This window comes from Hyperoodon ampullatus (genome assembly GCF_949752795.1).
Source record: "Hyperoodon ampullatus genome assembly, chromosome: 2".
Classification (NCBI taxonomy): domain Eukaryota; kingdom Metazoa; phylum Chordata; class Mammalia; order Artiodactyla; family Ziphiidae; genus Hyperoodon; species Hyperoodon ampullatus.
In genome coordinates this window covers 105,667,954-105,686,571 of record NC_136915.1, presented here as the reverse complement: position 1 = coordinate 105,686,571, position 18,618 = coordinate 105,667,954, and the positions used below count along the sequence as shown (strand labels likewise).

The window sequence follows — 18,618 nt, the reverse complement described above, 5'->3', positions numbered from 1 at the left end:
AAGGTCATTTAGCAGAGAAACTACAGAGGCAGAATTCGATACCACTTCAGAGCTCTGCATCTTTACACCAGAACTTCAGTAATTTTAATTAGTGATCACATTTAATATTCATGAAGACAAGGAACACCAAACAGGTAGTATGTGCATACACAGTAAAGATGCTTCTAGCCTTCTGAGTTCTCATCAGTGAATATAAGACGTTAGAGTGTTGTCTGAACATCCAGAGGATATGCTCTTCCTTTCATTCAAATGCTCAGTGATTCAGAGACATGGTTCCTTCCAAAGTGCTGAGTGTAGCCGATAAAATGCCGCATACTTAGTTGGCATTCTCATACTAAGCATGTGTAAAAATTCTCTTTAGTGTGTGGTTTTGGCTGCTAAGTTCCAGAAACATTTATTGAATGCTACTATATGCCAGGCACATGGGCAATGTAGGAAGTTATCCAGGTGGTATGATTCTAGGCGAGCCTTTTACACTGGCCCAACCCACTGCCTAAAATACTCTCCTTAGCAGGGCATCCATTTGAGTTAGTCCAGGAGTCACTGGGATTCCTTTTTGAAAATGAAGATAGTTTGGAAAGAAAAAGATACTTTTTAATTAAAAAAATACTTTTTAAAGTATTTTTTAATACTAAATTTCACTAAAGCCTTGAGGTATATTTATTCATCCAGTTACCAAAATCAACTATTAAGGCCCTGAGTTGAATAGGAGGTGATGTGGATCAATTTTATTCTACCCAGGAGAAGGGGATGGTGAATTCTAGAAATTCACCTGTAAGGGCCCAGGGAAGCCAGGATACAGCAGCAGGTCAGGGAGCCCATCTTATCTGGAGAGAGGGATGCACTAAGGTTCTCTATCAAGAATAAACTTCAGTCACTTTGCCTTTGTTTTTAAGAACTAGCCCTACCTGATATATTTCAAAGCCAAGCTCTTATTTGTTTAAAACCAAGTAAGCAGGTCCCCATCTCTAATGAAAATCAGCCTGGTAGCTGGTCCTCAGAACTCATCATCTCCTTAGTCAGCTTCTGTACTCCTTATTTAACTCTAATCGATGTCTTTTCACAGTTGATGATGGGTTGACATCGCTGACAAACCTGCACCAGGTGCAAAAGGATTTAAAGTTCCCTCCTGCCTCGCTCTCACATCCTCTCCCACAGCTCTGAGAATTCTATACCTGTAGAATTTTAAATAGCCTGTGTTCACGATTGTTGGCCTCTCTTCCAAAGACCTAAAATATTTTAAAAATATATTAGTTAACAAGTTTATTGTTATCAAAGAGAAAATTATTTTATAAGTTGACTGTCACTCATGAGTCAGCTGTTGTTACTCTGTTTGATATTTTTTTCTTCATTCAACCCTAAGCTTTCCACACTTGAAACAGCATGTATAGAACAACCATGTTTGTTCTAATGACTAACCCAAGGAGAAGCCCCCAAAATAATATCCATCACGATGGCTATGATTGTTGCTAAGTGCTGTGCTCAGAAAGATTCTCTATAGATTGTCTCATTCAATCTTCACAACAATCCCAAAAGATAGGTACTGTAGTTACCCTCATTTATACATGAGGCACAGAGAAGTTAAATAACTTGCCCAAGGACACACAGCTGGTTTGCTGAGATTCAAAAACAGGCATTCTGTCTCCCGAGTCCAGGCTCTTAATTACTATGCCACAATGACCTGTGCTTCTCCAAGGGGCCACCAAAATATGATGGAGCCTCGTCACCTATGGGCAAGGGATGCTGGGGCCCTCCCATGGCAATGACCCCGGTGCTCAGATCCTGCATGTGGAAGTAGACCCCTTAGATGGCCAAGAGGAAAGGAGAACCTTGGAGTAGCTTGGCCCTGCTCTTCCCACAGTGGCCTCTCTGTCCTTACCTTGTCACCTGTTTTTATAGAGCCCATTTCGAAGGATAGTGCTTAAGACTGGGCCACACCTGAAACAGCATCAGCAGACACTTAATTATGAATTCACATAGCACACTGCTGCACAATGTGTATTGGGGTTGGGAGGGGCAATAGATGGAGAGAATCTGCTTTGCCCTCAGTATTTTCGCAGAGACAGCCTTGGCGTTTTAAATCAAATTCATCTCTAAGTCAGCCTTAGACCAACAGGCCTTCCTGGGATGGGGGCCCTCAATGTGCTGGTAAATGTTTAATCACCTCCTCTCCAGGAGGAAAGCTCTTATTGGTAGCATTTGCCATTGCCTTAGTTTAAATGCTCCCAACACAGCAAGTTTCAGGTTACCAACACAGCCCCACTAAACAGAGTCAGGAAGAGCTGTGGGCAATCCGATCCAGCACACTCTTGGGCAAGGTCAGAAGATTAGGGTAGACAGACCCGGTGGTAGTGTTGCTGCAGGGGGCAAGGGTCAGGTTCAGATTCTGGACCTAGAGGGCTCATTTTATATGTGGCTCCTACTCTCCCCACCCTACCCTGATACCTTCCACCATAGAATCAAGCTCTAAGAATATCAAAGGGGTCTTGAAAGAGAAAGGAATCACAGAATTTGCAGCCCGTAGGCAGTAGGTGGAAGGGAAGAGGGAGCAGGACATCATCTCTTGATGCGAGATGGGAGAAAGGAGGAAGAAGGAAAGATGTGGGAGGAATGGTTTTATAATCAACACATGTGTGTATGTGAGTCCTTGGCTTTTCCCTACTGTCAGGAAGAGCTGCCTCATTCCCCTGGTTGCCAGTCTGGTTGCTAGTCTGAGTCACTCCCAGGAAACGTGTTTTAGCAGAGGAATGGTTTAGCAGGGTCTAACTCCTCACACCCTTGTTAATGACCCTGATGTGAACCATGTTAGATCAGATACAGTCTGTTTTCCTCCCGAAGGACTTCAAGGCTACGTATGCCCTGCTCAGTTTCCTGACATTCTAGTGCTTTATGATTCCCAGGGTCAAAATTGTCATTCTAAGCATCTTCTCTGTTGAACAACAGATATTTACACAGAGAGCCTTGCTCTGTTTTCTATTCACTATTGGACACTATGAGCTGCAAAACACATAAAACAATTTTTCCAACCTAAAGAGCTTACAATCTCATTGAGAAAATGTGACAGCCATGTGAACTAATTCCTAAATAAGGAGCACTTATAACAGCATGATGATGATATGTCAAAGAATAGTCTTTATAATAAATTGTGAGGAACCTATAATTAAAGGAGAGTCTATAATGAGAACTTATTTAGTAAAGACAGTCAAACTGCCTATCCTGGTCCTTTATATTGTTCTTGTTTGTTACGTAATGTGTACCCATTTTTTTAAACATATTTCCGACTCATTTTACAGTTAGAATCCCTTTTTAACAAATAACGATTAGAGCAGCCAGTTCAATGTAATAAAAATATTTCTTCTGCTGGCCAACAGCCCATACTAACACTCCTTTGCTGATGGAGATCCAAGACTCCTTTTGAAGAAAAAACCCGGTATGAGAAAGACATTCACAAATCCCTGTCCATTTGGCAGTAAATCTACTTAACAAAAAGGTTATCCTTTCAGCAGAGTATTGACAAAGTACAGCTTTGCATATCTGCACGGTATTAAATAACTCTTGACAGAACCTGACTTTTTCAATGTTGCATTGATTTTATTTGGGGCTTTTGCTTCATAGAGCTCCATAGGCTCTGATCAGTTCAGGGTGGATGACTGTGGGAATCTCATCTCTGATCATCCAGGGCAACAGACCCCCTGACACGCTAGCAAAGGCAGCAGAAGAGAGCAGACATACCCTTGTCTGCCCTTGTCTTCCCCTGTATCAGCTGATTATTTGTGCTAATAGAAGGAAGCAATCCCACTCTCATCATCCAAAAGCTACTTTTCACTTGCTTTTTTGTCAATTTATTTTACTGAAGTATTTTTGATATACAATGTTGTGTTATTATAATTTCTGCTGTACAGCAAAGTGATTCAGTTATACATATATATATATATACATTCTTTTTCATATTCTTTTCCATTATGGTTTAATCACAGGATATTGAATAAAGTTCCCTGTGCAATGTTTCACTTATTTTTGAGAGGGTTTTAGTAATTCTATTAGAATATAGGAACACCAAAGTAAAATTTGGAGAATTTGCGGTATATGAAAGAAAAATAGTTATGGATCTACCCTGTGTCTCTGGGACAGTGGGCTCACGTGAGCCAGCTAGATTCTCTGCATTTACATGAGTACGTTCTTGCCATAGAAGTCTAGGGTGTAAGTGTTTAGGTTAGGACGCCCTCCTGCCAGGCTTCAAATTAGTTGAGGCTGATAAAGTAAATAAAAGGTAATGGATTGTGTCCATAAATGACTTCATTCCATCCTTTGAATGATTTTATCAATAACTGCTAGAGGGCAAGACTCAGCAATAACCATGTACAGTTGATGTCTCCAGGCAATAGAAAGCTGATTTTATTTCCTAAGGTGTTTGAGGTGTGCCAGACTAAAACCTTCTTCCTTCACTGACACATCTAGTGTGTAGTTTTCCTAAAATGATTAATGTTTTCTTTCTCTAGGCTTATGCTACTAATTACACCCAAGCTTCTTGAACTGTCTTAAACAAATTCACACACAGGTAGGAGCCCTGCAGGACTCACGAGTGTGATGAATCAGGTTCTGTGCCATATGCTTTCATTTCTCCCCCCTGGTCAACATTTGTTTTCTCTGTACTTATTTATTTCTCTTGCTGCCCTGTGAACTGAAATTTAAGGGCTGTGTTTAGCTGCATGTTGGGGTGGGATATGGGTGGAAGGGTGTATTTTAATAGTATTTTGCCAAATTTAAATTGGGTTGAATGTTTTCCAAAATAATTTCCTATTTCTAAAACTGCTGCCAGTTAGGAGAGACTTGGAATCTACACTTATCCTGAAATACTAAGAAAAAGCTCAAAAGTTGTATTTGCAGAGTGTCATTTACTTAACGAGTCTCCCTAGTTAGACACAGAGAAGTGACTTTGCTCTCCGTTATGAGAATATTGTGCATTTCCTGGCATCTCGCTGCCCCCTAGTGCAACATGCCAGTGAGCGCATCCTTCCCTACAAGCAGTCTTTGCGTTATTACTGTCTGATCAGTCCATTTCATGCTTCCCTCGGTTCTGGTAATGTGATTAAACACTAATCCATGGCTCCAACAGAGTCCTCCATGGGTCCTATTTTGCCAAATAGATCTAACTTTTGGAGCAGGAGTTTGGCGGGCTAGAGAGTACAGATGGGAAAGTGGGCTGGACTCTTGAGACCCCTTCCAATGGGGAGACATGGCCCAGCTCCCAATGGGCCTTGTAGAGAGCTCTGAACATGAGCAAATCTGGACCTGCTCTAGGGCAGGCAGACTGTCTCAGGGTGATCTCAGGGAGCCCATAAGTTTCAGTACAGTGCCAAGAATCAGAGGAACTGATCTTATGTTAAGATACACTCCTAGAGTGCACAGTAGCAAGAGCAACGGGCTTGAAGAGAGAGACAACCTTGGGAAATTCCCTCAAACTCTTTTAGTCTTTGTAAAACGACTATTGATAAAAAGTAATCTTAGGGGCTTCCCTGGTGGCGCAGTGGTTGAGAGTCTGCCTGCCAATGCAGGGGACACGAGTTTGTGACCCGGTCTAAGAGGATCCCACATGCCGCGGAGCGGCTGGGCCTGTGAGCCACGGCCGCTGAGCCTGCGCGTCCGGAGCCTGTGCTCCGCAACGGGAGAGGCCACAACAGTGAGAGGTCCGCGTACTGCAAAAAAAAAAAAAAAAAAAAAAGTAATCTTAGAGGTTTTAAGGTTTTAATACATTCATCTGTTTTTGAAGGTTCTATACACTTTAACATGTGATCTAAATCTTCTATTAGGTTAACTGTCACCAAAGTAGCCATTAGGTGCAATTTAAGGATTATGGAAAGGCATTCTGACCCTAAAGGCTTGCTCTCAAAACTATTCTGAAATGATCACCAAATTGTGAGCCATGTATGTGGTCTCCATGAAGTTCTGCCAAAATGACCTTGAACAAGGTGTTTAACTTCATTGGGTCTCTGTTTTTCCATCTATAAAGTAATAGTGCCCCTATTTAAATGGATTACTTAGGGATTCAATGAGATAACATATGCCTGGCACATGGCAGATTTCAATAATTGTTAGTTCCTACCTCCTCCTCCCCACCACCACTTTTTTTCTGGACTGAAATAGTCAACACCCATCTTGGATACCAGATACTAATGGGTAGATGGTGGATTACGCTGCCCTCTTTCTGAATTGTCCCTCAAAGAGCTGAGAGGCAGCCATTGCTTGTCGCTATTAGGTTTTGAATATTGGCAAGGAAATTTGCAAGAGGGAGTGGGATAAGGGGGTAGAGGTGGTCATTAAAATCTTCAGTGCTGAAAACTGTAACTGACAGGAACTTCAAGGTATTGCCTGTTCAGGAACCACGTCTACTTTATTATGGAATGAAAGATTTTTGTCCTTTAATGATGATTGTAATTGCAGTTTTGACTGAGGGAGCAGACAAGAGAAAAGAAAGGCATCCAGTGTGGGGAAGGGTCATTTTGTGATCATGGAATTTTTTTTCAGAAGACTGTGTTACAAATATCATACTTGCTTTTCAGAATCAGGCTATTTGAAAAACAGATGCTCAGTCTTCCTATCGTGAATTAGTAAACAAACAAAAAAAGATTTTAAACTCAGTATAACAGAGGGAAACACAGAGTCACACCTACATGCATGCATGTACACGTGTACAAACGCAAATACATACTTTGTAGATTAAATAGACATTTTTATGCTTTTATGTGTGTTTTTTGTTTTGGTGATAGCATTGAAAATTGTGTGGGTTTTGTTAGGTAGTTAGGGTTAGTGAGTTTCCATGGAGAGAAGTAAGAGAAGTTTAAGAACAAATTCTTACGTTTAAGGACAAATTCCTCCTTACCTTTGATGGTAAGGAAGAATTTGTACTAAAGGTCTTTCCTCCCATCTATACTCTAGTTCTGTCATTACCCTGACTATGAATTGGACAGAAACCAGAGAGAACCATGTAAAATTATGCATTTCATTAAATTTGTGTAAAGTCTTTCCAAATCTTCTTAGACATTGTTTTGGAATTGACCAAGGGGGAGTTTTACTCTATTTGTATCAGATCTCTGGAGTGGAACTAGAGGGAAGGTTACATACTGCCCTGTCCAACCCCTTTATTTTATAAATGGAGAAAATAAGGTCTAAAGAGGTCACAGGGCCAGAGTGCCCTCCCTTATTATTGTCTCTCTTTCCTGTTGTCTGTATCATGTTTGCTTGGTCCATCTTCCCATAAGGTGGTGAGTGTCCAAAAGCACTAGACCTGATTTGCATGAGTTTGGCTTTCCTCAGCACCACACAATGGGAAAGTTGGTAAATTCCATTCTTAATCTCCTCCAGAGAATTGCCTCTTCCCAACAGAAATTATAATAGAAAGGGATTACTGAATAAGAATAGGGTTTTTTAGTAACGTATTTCTTTACACTATTCGGCAAAGAATTTCATGTCCAAGTTTAATATTGCAGTCTATTTCTTGACAGTGGAGAGAACCCATATGTGAATCAGCAATGAGAATTTTGTGTTACATTAAGAGGAAAAGATGTGTTCTCGTTCTGTCCTTTACAAAAACTCTGGGATTGAATTTTACCTCCTATAAAAAAGCCCATTTTGCAACTCGTTCAATATTACCCAACAATCAACAAATATTTATCAAGCCTCTACTATGTTCCTAGCAGTATTTAGAGTCTTAAGATGTATCAGGAAACAAAACAAAGATTTCTGCCTTGGAGATTGTATCTTCATGTACATTTGTAACATATGAATGAACTATTACCTTCCAACACCAAATTATTCTTGCACAGCATTCTAATGAAAGTGTGTCATTTTTTAAATTTTTAATTGTCTTCCTTAAAATAAAAGGCCTCGTTTCTCAAGAAAATTGCTTTTTGGGCAAATTGCATGAAATTTGTCACAATACTGCCGCCTTGCGGCTGCTTGAATCAGAAACCCACATACACTCTAAGGTCAACTCTGTCTTTAAGGCTTATAGGACAATTATCCTGCTCTTCAATGGAAGCCTTTGATACAAAATTACCTAGCCAGGAGTACTTAGAATCTAATTCCTTCTGATTTTGTCACAGAATGACTGGAAGAGCTCCATCGCTTTTGTCGTTGGAAACCGAGTTGAGGATGAACTTCTCATTCGAGCCCTCACCCTCGCTATCCAAGTTCCTCAGCGCAGACTCTTCAGTATGGTTTCCTGGCAAGACATTCTCCAGCAGGTACCTGTCTCTTCCCACCCCTAAGCCCCTTGGAGACTTTCTCCTTAAAATAATAGAATAAAATAATGAAATAAATACAACTATCATATTCTTGGGCTGTTTGGCAAGTTTTGATGCATTACTTTGGACAAACACTTAGGTAGAATAAATTTGAATCCTCTAATCTGGAAGGATTATTTTTTGTATCGGTGAATGTTGCCCTTTCAACATTCATTCATTCAACAAAAATGTCTGAGGTCATACTAGGATCCATGCTAGGTTCTGTGAGGAATTATTTAATAAAAGACTCAATAACAATAAAAGAAAAAACTATTTAATATTCCAAGGAAGCCCATAACTAACTGGAAAAATGAAGCCTCCAGAGAATCCTAGCTGTCAGAGGTTAGAGGGGAATGATAACACAGAAAAGTTCTGTCAGATGGCACATCCTCATATAATTACTAACAGCTTACCAAAGTGACTGTAAATATTTGAACTAATTGATGACTATCTCTTCCTTGCTAGGTTCCCCAACCCCTCAAGTCACCGAGGTATTTGAAAGTTACATATATCTAAGGATTCTTTAAGAAAACCTTTCTTTTTGATTATAGATGAATTTTCTTACAGATCAATGAAACAAGTGCACTTTTTGGAAGTACATCTAAAAACACAAAGAAACCTCTAGGCGGTAGTGCTCCCTTATATTATGAGGTAGGTGAATGTATTGATTGAAGAGATTTTTGTAATTTTTAGAAAACAAGAATTGAAGTAATAATTTTATACTCACTTTTTAAAAAATTTAATTCATTCTTTGAAAGCAAATCCCCACTCATTGTTGGAGCTGTTTGTTCCTGATGGTGGGCGTGTAAAAAATCTGCTTCCCTTTTAACAAAATCCCCCTTTAGGACCAAAATTGTCCCAGATTGTCTACACTGTCACTGTATCCAACTGAAGAATATAAATCAGAAATGTGTATACACGAAAGTGTTGGATCATACTTTTTCATGGTAATTACTGAGTATGTGATGGTATTAAAGGGGGTTGTGTTATTAGTGTATTACAAAGTGTTAGTTTTACCAAAGAAACAATGTAAAAATGCCCCAGAAGGTGCTTTCTGCACATGACAGAGGAACAACTGGAATAATTTTCCATCCATTTGTGAACTTTGTGTCCATTTTACATTCTACTTTAATCATTGTGAAAGTAAAGATAATCTTCAGATTAATGGTCCATTCCATTTCTAGCAGATGCAGAAGTCTGGCCTGGCTGACCAGTGGGTTTGTGCAAAAGACTTAGAACTCAGGCTCAGTACAGGGGCTTTCCTCTTACCCTGCCTTGTTAATATCCAACTTACAGCTTACAAGAGACTATAAAAATCCAGTGATTAATTAGAATATCACTTAAAATTTGTCAGGCACTATCTTATGACTCTGCAGACCGAAAGCATAAAGATTTTGGGATCTTTCAAGACGAACTTGTTTGTACTTTATTTCAGTGGTAACTAATAGTTTTTATGTGTCTCGGTTCTTGGGTGATTTCATAATGGACTCTGTAGCGTTGCCTGAGTACTATCTGAACAAGTTCCATTGGACTTAGTTACAATTGCCAATACTGTGGATTTTATAGCATTAACTCTTGCTACACTACTCTCGCTATCATGGCAAACTCATTCTGCGCTGATGAAGTCACATAATGAGCCTTCTAGCTTTTGTTATGATGTCCTGCATGTGCATACCCCAGTTGAAACATTATGTGGTACCTGGATTTAAAATATTGGAAGTTTTCTTCTGAAGTAGCCATAGAAATCCATGTCCCATTCTCAGGCCTGGGATCAATTAGCCCCCGCCTCCAAAGGACTCTTTCTTCTTCAAAGATGCTCAGTGAAAATCAGAGATGATAACGGGCCAGTTTTGATGTCTGATGTGGACAGGCATTTTGACTTGGATGTGGGATAGCCCGATGTTACAAATCCAGAGTTCGGTTAGAAAGCCATTCCTCTCCAATATGTGCTGTGACTCCTCGTAGCCTTCACTCAGGGGAGGTCCATTTCACATCTGGCTCCCCTGCATTCTTCCAGTGGAGCATTTGGACAATAAGCCTCCCACACCCGCTCACATACCCTTTTCTGAATGGTTCCAGAAGAAAAAGGAAGGCAGCAGGAGCACCACAGAGATGGACCTGGGGTGCACCAGACGTGCATTAATGTCAATCACTGTAGCAAAAATGGATCAAAAACATAAAACAAATTTGGGTTCCTGGGCAGCATCAGCCAAGGCCAGAATGCACATCTGGAATAGAAGGGCACATATCCAACCTCAGTCCCTCCACACTTAGGACCCGTTTTGGTCCCTCTTCCCAAGAGAAGTGAAAAGCTACAAGCAGTGCCTACTGAGAGCTCCAAGGCAGTTAGGAGTGTGGCTGTGAAAGAGACCCACAAGCCAAACTCTTTGGGGACCTCTGGACTTTCCAGGCATGCAGACAGCCGGCTCTTGACTCTATTTCTGCTTAAAATCTTGCATGGTCTGTGGCCACAGGTGAATTCCTCAGGAGCCTGTTTAGGAAGTCTTATATTTTCCTTCTCAAGGGAAACTCTGCGATGGGGAAAGAAAAGAGAATCCAACAAAATTACTTATGTTACATGGGAAATTCATAGAGTTCTGTTTCCTTTTAGATCTCCATTTTGGAGGAAGGAGAACTCAAAATAGATATTATAAAGACCACGCACTTACATTGACTTCTATTTGTAGGATACTCTCATTGGCCTTAGATCAGAGCCTCGTCATTCTTACTTTAAACACAGTTCTAACCAATTTGACTTTCTGGTTTCCCAGCCTGCGGTCGATTAGGAGCAGAGAATTCGAGTGAAACTTCATTCTAGCGCAGTTGATCCATGAGTAGTAAAAGAGTGTCAGAACCGCATTACATATTTCCAATAACGACTTGAAATGTCTGGACTAGCAAAGACCACATTCCACAATGATTTGCTCAAGCTTTCATTTGGATGGCTTGGTCCTGTGTACACACAGCCTCGTTTTGAAATTGTGTAATTTCCCCTGAAACTTTAGAATTTCATCTATCCATGGTATTGTATATATGAGAGAATATTTATTTATAAACCACAGTTCTTTGAAAACCTGCTTATATTTGTGCTAATGTGATTCCACAGAGACAAAACTATCCATGTGTTCCTTCACCTTCTCTTTTTGGAAACAAGTTTTGCTCTAGCAGGAACTACTCCAAGGACCTATGTGGGAATGGGAAGAGAAGTTTCTCCTTTGCCTATAGTCTCAGGAATATTAGCTATCACTTTATTTTTCTTATAGTAGTAGTAGTAGTGTAGTAGTAGGTGTAGTAGTAGCATTTAATGAGGATGAATATGATTATGATCCCATATACTGGCATTACTGATAAGCATAATTTTCACCATGCAATCCTATTTGAAGAAGTGTACACATATGAGAATGGATATACAGATGTTGCCTGAATTATTAGTGACCAGTTTTACCAAATACCAAACAATTAACCAGTACCTTCTTGTTCAAGCACTAGGTGTCAAACACTATCTAGACAATGGAGGGAGGGGAATATGAATATTATAAAGACTTTAAAGTCAAGAAGCTTAAGGACTAGTTAGGAAAAAAAAGAGAAAGTTATATATATATATATATTTATATATATATGCCTAACACATAGTAGATATTCAATAAATGTTTGTTAAATTGAGTAACACAATGCAGAAAATAGTCAGGGAAGTCTATGAGGGAGATATGGAGTGTTCTGGACATTTAAAGGAAGATGAGGTTACTGTTAGCCTGGGTGGATTGGGGAGGTATGAGATCTACAGGAGCTTTGTGGAGAAGGTGGCATTGGAAAAGAAGGGGAGCTGACAAGTTTGATCTTTTAAACATGTTATCCCGATTGACCCATGTCACAGTTCTAAAAGGAAATGTATATATCCCCATCTTACATAGGGGAAGATGGAGGCATAGAGAAGGTAGGAAGCTTGCTAATTAGAAAACTGAAGAACCTGGATTTAACCATAGTTAGATACATAGCCTCAGATTTTTCCACTTTACCACAAACCCGGTACTCTTTCACTGGGCTCAAAGCTGTCCACCCTTTGGATGGATAGGTCTTGACTTTCAAATGTGGGAGATGGCACATTCTCTGAGAAGGGAACAGCTCAAGCAAAGGCATAGGAGTGGGAGAGAAGACTGAACGCATATGTACTAAATTTGTAGTTACATGGTACAATATATATGAAATAGGAAAGGTAAACCCTGTACATATCTTAATTACAACTTTAAGATCCTAAAGGTGGAAATCTATGAGAAAACATTTCAAACACTGGGAAAAAATCCATGCTTTAAGATTCATGGCTGCACTTAAATTAATTCACTAAATATGCACAAATATTTGTGTGTGTGCTTTATGGTCCACATAGAGAATCTGACCTGTTCATTTGCAGGTATACTCAGTCCTGACCAAAACCAAAAAGGAAAATTTTTTTTTTTTTTTTTTTTTTTTTTTTTTTTTTTGCGGTACATGGGCCTCTCACTGTTGTGGCCTCTCCCGTTGTGGACCACAGGCTCCGGACGCACAGGCTCAGCAGCCATGGCTCACAGGCCCAGCCGCTCCGTGGCATGTGGGATCTTCCTGGACCGGGGCACAAACCCGTGTCCCCTGCGTCGGCAGGCGGGCTCTCAACCACTGCGCCACCAGGAAAGCTCCAAAAAGGAAAATATTAATGGTTATTCTACAATGGTTATTCAAAGCCAACTGAACTGTTACATATGAGAGAGGTCTAAGTATATCATACATGCAAAGATTATCCCTCTTATGGTTAAATCTGATACATGGTATGTGAGCACTATGAGAGATGTAAAATTTTCAGACTTTGACATTGTAGTTTTGATAAATTTGAAAGAAAAAACTACCAGCTGGGCAAGGGGGTTGTTTATCCAACTTATCTGAAATCAGAGTCTGCCATCTTAAAAGCTATATATTCCACTGCGTAGTTCTTATTCCATAGGGTGATCGTCATGCCTCCTTATCGGGAGATGGGCCTCTATCCGCACATAGGCTGTGGTTTATGTGCCTGTCTGTGACTTATTTAGAAAAGACAAATTGGGTCACTGTACAAACAAAACCCAATAGTCTGCTGAAACAAAAATCATCTTTAAAGAATAAAGTTTTTTATGTCCTTGTTTATGTCTCACTTACTTCAAAGAATAGTCAATTCTATACAATAAAGAACTTGGACAATCCTAAAGATTATGTGATACATTGCAATTTTACAAATACAAATAATTATTAATTTTCCTCTTTACTCCTCTCAGTAAAAACTAAAACTTTTTATTTAAATATTAAAATATATTAAAATGGGCTTTTCCATTGGGAGGTAATTCTGGGAGATTATTAAATGTGGAAAGACTTTTATGGTATTAGATATGAGAGTAATGAACCAAATGCAGTTAAAACAGATATAAGATGCAAATTTTATATCTTCTGATCAAATTAGTTTCACCACATTTTTAAAACACTTTGCTAGTACTTTAGAATTCCCAGATATAATAGTTCCATTTTTGGTTCCTATTCCTGGGTGTGTAGACATATTTCTCAGCTCTTTCCCCAAAATGTGTTTATAATAGCTCACAAATAAGAACACAGACTTAATTATTATCTAGTTGCCTCCCTTTTCCAGATTCCTAATATGAAACATTTCTTAAACAGTGCCTCAAATTAATAATCTATTCAGTAGAATTGTAAACCCTTATTTTTGGGGGTGGCCCTTGTCAAAATGAAAAATGGAAAACTCATGCTTCAGAGATAGGAACAAATAATAAGTGAACACATTTAAGAGGTTTGAAGTTATTAAAATGGCAGATCTACTGGGAACAGAAAGAGCAGTATGTCATGGAAGGAACGAACGGAAAGCGAGACAGGAAGCATTCTCTGGCCTTTTCAATCCTGCGTTTTAAAACAAAACAAAAAAAGTCAGGAAGAATTGGAAGGTAGCCAACCTAATGCCGTTATTTCATAGAGCTTAGGGACACACCAGGAAATTACAGACCAGTTAGTTTAACTTCACTTGTAGGGAAAGTATTAAAAACTGCTGCAGGAGATCAAGTAAAAGGATGCTTAGAAAAGCACAGCTTGATTAAGACAAGCCTGGCCAACGTGGTTTTCGGAAAGGGAAGGTCATGTCTTAGGAACTTGTTGAAATTCTTTGAAGCTATTATGGCCAGTACAGTCTTCAAAGAACACAGCGAGGCCCAGGGTCTGAGTATCTTTTCTGTTCCACATCAGTCCTTCAGGGATGCTTGCAGAACATGGCCCACATCAGGGCCTTGGCGCTCCAGGTTTAGAAACCACTATCAAAATAGAAGAAAATAACCTCTGATGGAACATTTTTAAAGCTGGAACCAATTAATACAACCTGATATTTATAAATGTAAAATAATGACTTGGAACAAAATTTAGGAATATTGAGCTGTAACAAAGAAGTACTACGTTGGGACTATAAAAACAATCTGGGAGTTGTTGTGTCAAAAGCTGGGCTCTGGAGGCATTTCTCACCCAAAGAAAGGAAAACGAGGAGAAATCACAGTGCTAGAAATGTTTATAAAGGGTTATGAAGAGTTGCAAGCAAATGAATTTTGTCGAAATGGGAAAAAAGAGCAGTCAGATGGGTTATCAACCCCGAGCCTCCTCTTTCTGGAGGAGGCCTGAGCAGCCCAGCAGAGAAAGTAAGGCCAAGCTAGTCACTGAGGAGCAGGAGGTCAGGGCTCCTGGGGTGCAGTATGTTTGCTTCTCATGTCAGAAACCTGGAGTTCTGTTTTCAGAGAAAAGCACAACTCAAGCAAAGGCATTCAGAGACATCCAAATCGTGCCCCCAGCTCTTTTCCACCCTGAGGCACAGGCGGCTGGCCAAGCCCACGTGGCAAATAGTCAACAGTCCAGGGGGAGGCCAGTAGTCACTGGGGAAGAATGGTACCTGAAGCTGAGCACCCTGGGATTCATCAGCACGAAATGCACACCGTGCAAGGATTGGGGTGCTGGCTAGGGCCTTTGACCAGTGGGAGAACTGCAGGGCAAGGCAGGAATCTAGTCAAGAATTCCAGGACACACAGATATCAGTGGAGGAGCAGCCACAAGAATAAAGCAAGGTTCAGCTAGTGAAGAGTGGCCATCACTGTCTTAACTGGGTTGGGTTTGGAGCCTCTCCAACATGTGACACTACACTCCCACCATGACTGGAAGGATACTGGAGAAAGAATCATGAAGACGATCTCATTCTATCCCTGTATCTAAGACTGTGACTAACCCCCACTTTACATATGGTAATAATAGTTACCATTCATTGAACACTTAGTTTATTCCAAGTTTTGTGTGCTGAGTGCCTCGTATAAGCTAAACTAATCTTCTCAACAGCTTGCCAGGAGATAATTAACAAATGATGAAAATGAAGCTCAGGAAGTTTAAGTAACTGGTTGATTTGGAAGCCTTTGTTCCTTCTCCTTGTCTTTACACAAAAATTAAGAATAGTTTAGATTCTACAAGTGGTGGTTGTGGTTTCACATTTCTTGAATACAAGCTACTGTTAGTAATTAGAATTAAGCTTGAAATCTCTCAGTAGTTCTGTGATATGGTTATTACTTTTCCTACTACTCAGGCGAAAACAGTGAAGGTATATCAGCAGATAATGAAGGTGTCAAACAATTTTAGTTATTTTCGAGCCATGTTCATGAGTGGCTTCTGCTCAAATGTTTGGGTCAACAGGAATTTTTAATTCTTAGAGTTAAGATTTGTATGGTTAAGTTCTTGGCGTAGAGTAAGTGTCCAATAAGATTTAGCTATTATAATTAATGTTATTTTTTAAATTTCTATTCTCAGTCTCAGTGATTGTTACAGTTTTGTATTTTAAGAAGCAGGAAAGAAAAGAAACATCTATGAGCAGGGTTTTTTATTTTTAATTTTTTATTGTGGTAAAAAATACATAAAATTTACAGTCTTAACTATTTCTAAGTGTACAGTTCCATAGTGTTAAACATATTCAAATTGTTGTGCAGCAAACCTTCCCAACTTTTTTTATCTTACAAAACTAAAACTCTGTATTCAGTAAACAACTCCTCATTCCCTGCCCCCAGCCCTGACAATCATTCTACCTTCTGTTTCTAACAATTAAACAACTCTAGGTACCTCATATAGGTGGAATCGTACAGTATTTGTCCTCTAGTGACTAGCTTATTTCACTAAGCATAATGTCTTCAAGGTTTATCCACATTGTAGCATATGTCAGAATTTCCTTCTTTTTCAAGGCTGAGTAATATTCCATTGTATATATCTATGACATTTTGTTTATCTGTTCAGTCATTGATGTACAGATACACGGCTTTGGCTAAATGATCAAGTGACAATAACTAAGGTTTAAGAAATGCTTCACTTTCATGCATTGCACAAATATTTGAATGTCTATCATGTACCAAATCTATGGTTGAGTTTATCTTAGTGTATAAAACATATAATTTCCTGCCCTCACAGAGCTTATATTTGAATGGGGAAGGCAGACAGACATTAAGCAAAAATCAGAGAAGCAAACAAATATATACACAGTTAAAATTGTGATAATTGCTTTAAATCAGAAGGAATTACATGGGAAAATACTTTAAACTGAGTGTTTGGAGATAAACTGAAAGGTGAAAAAAAGGCCAAGTGAGAAGAGTGGGGAAAATATTCAGGCAGAGGGAACAGCACGTGCAAAGAGTCTGAGGCAGGAGTGGAAGATGTCACCCTCTCAGAGGAATGAAAAAGGCCAGTGTGCCTAGAATTTAATTAGAGAGAGAGTGTGAGACAGAGGTGGACAGAGGCCAGATCTGCAGGAACTAGTATGTCCTTGTTAAGAAAGAGTTTGCATTTTTACTTCCTAGGAAATAGGAAGCCATCAAGGCTTTTAAAGGGGAAAGTGACACAATCTGAGTTCTTCTTCAGAATATTTTCCTACTTCAGAGTGAAATATAAATTGGGATGGGGTCATGAGATAAACATGGAAGTGAGGAGACCAGTTAGGAGGTCATTAGGGTACCCAGGTGGAGATGGAGAGAGCAGGCAGATTCAGAGTATATTAAGGAGGAAGAATCAGCATAATGATGCCACTGTGAGATGTGAGGGGTGAGGGAGAAGAAGTGAGTTTCAGGAGTGATTCCAAAGTTCTGACTTGAGAAACTCAGTAAAAATATCTTCCAATAGAAAAAACTGAGGAAGATTAAATTTGGGGGAAATGTGGAAGTACAGTTTGGCCTGGGTTAAATTTGATATGTCTGACAGATATTCTAAGAGGAGAGATGTCAAAAAGGAAGTCAGATTTTTTAGTCTTTTTCATTTTTTGTATCTTTACGTGCCTGGTGTGGTGCTGGTAAATAATAAGTATTGAAGAGGTGTTTGCTGTCTGAAAAAACGAATTTATTAATGAAGGACTAGTGAGAGTTACTGTAAAGACCACAAGCAGGACACATTGGACCATTTCAACAATGGTAGTTCAGTAATATTTCCTGGGTACTAGCAGTTTTGGTCCCTTCTTTTTTCTCTTTTTTTGGTTCCATATCCCTTATGGTGGTTTTCTAATTATGGGTTACAACCCAGTGGTTTACACAGATATTTAGTTGGTGGCAACTGTGTGTGTATGTGTGTGGTTTGTGATGTAAACAGTTTTTGCTGTAAATATAGGTCTGAAAAAGTTTGAAAAACCAATACCTTAGAGTCCTCTAAACCTATTTTGTGTTATCTTCCTTTTGCATCTCCCTGGAGTAAAGGGTATTGTAGACACTCATCCTTGTTCATCCCTCACTCAGCAGACGTTTACAGAGTTTCTATTACAGGCTGGAGAGTGGGCACAAGATTCAGGTAGACCTGGTCTCTGCCCTCAAGAGCTGGAGTCTGTCATGTTGTAAATACTATGTTTGTTTCCTGCTATTTCATGACATTTTAATACTTTGTAGCAAGTCTGATGTAAAAGTTATAGATTTAATCCTTGGTTATAATTGAGTCTGTCCTTCATTGAGCCCTGTGGCTGACCTCACTTATTGTTCACAACTTTCAGCCAAAAGGGTAATGGTCCCCAGACAGGGTATGTTGGAAAGAGGAGAGAGGGAGGGGCAGAGCCGTCACCAAAACAGTCAGAGATGCAACAAAGATATAGATGGCCTTGCTTCCAGAGAGGGAGAGAATGTGTAGCTGGAATTGAAGTATGGTAACAATTTTCATGCTTCTACATATTTTTAGTGTGACCTCTATTTCTGAAATTCTAACTCATTCCTCCATCTTTGGTAGCAAGGAAAGGAGAAGAAATACCAAACTAAAGGTGAGAGAATTGACTATTAGATAGAAATTCATTTAT

General features: G+C 39.5%; 1 protein-coding gene across 1 annotated transcript in view; it reads left to right on the top strand.

The window, feature by feature from the left end:
• Window positions 1–18,618, top strand: part of SPAG17 (sperm associated antigen 17) — a gene marked incomplete at both ends in the record, with an annotated part of 220,105 nt that overhangs the window by 17,786 nt on the left and 183,701 nt on the right. Inside the window, 2 exons of the mRNA XM_079698181.1 lie at window positions 8,103–8,243; window positions 8,850–8,933. Coding sequence (XP_079554307.1) covers window positions 8,103–8,243; window positions 8,850–8,933 — 225 coding nt within the window. The remainder of the gene's footprint in view (window positions 1–8,102; window positions 8,244–8,849; window positions 8,934–18,618) is intronic.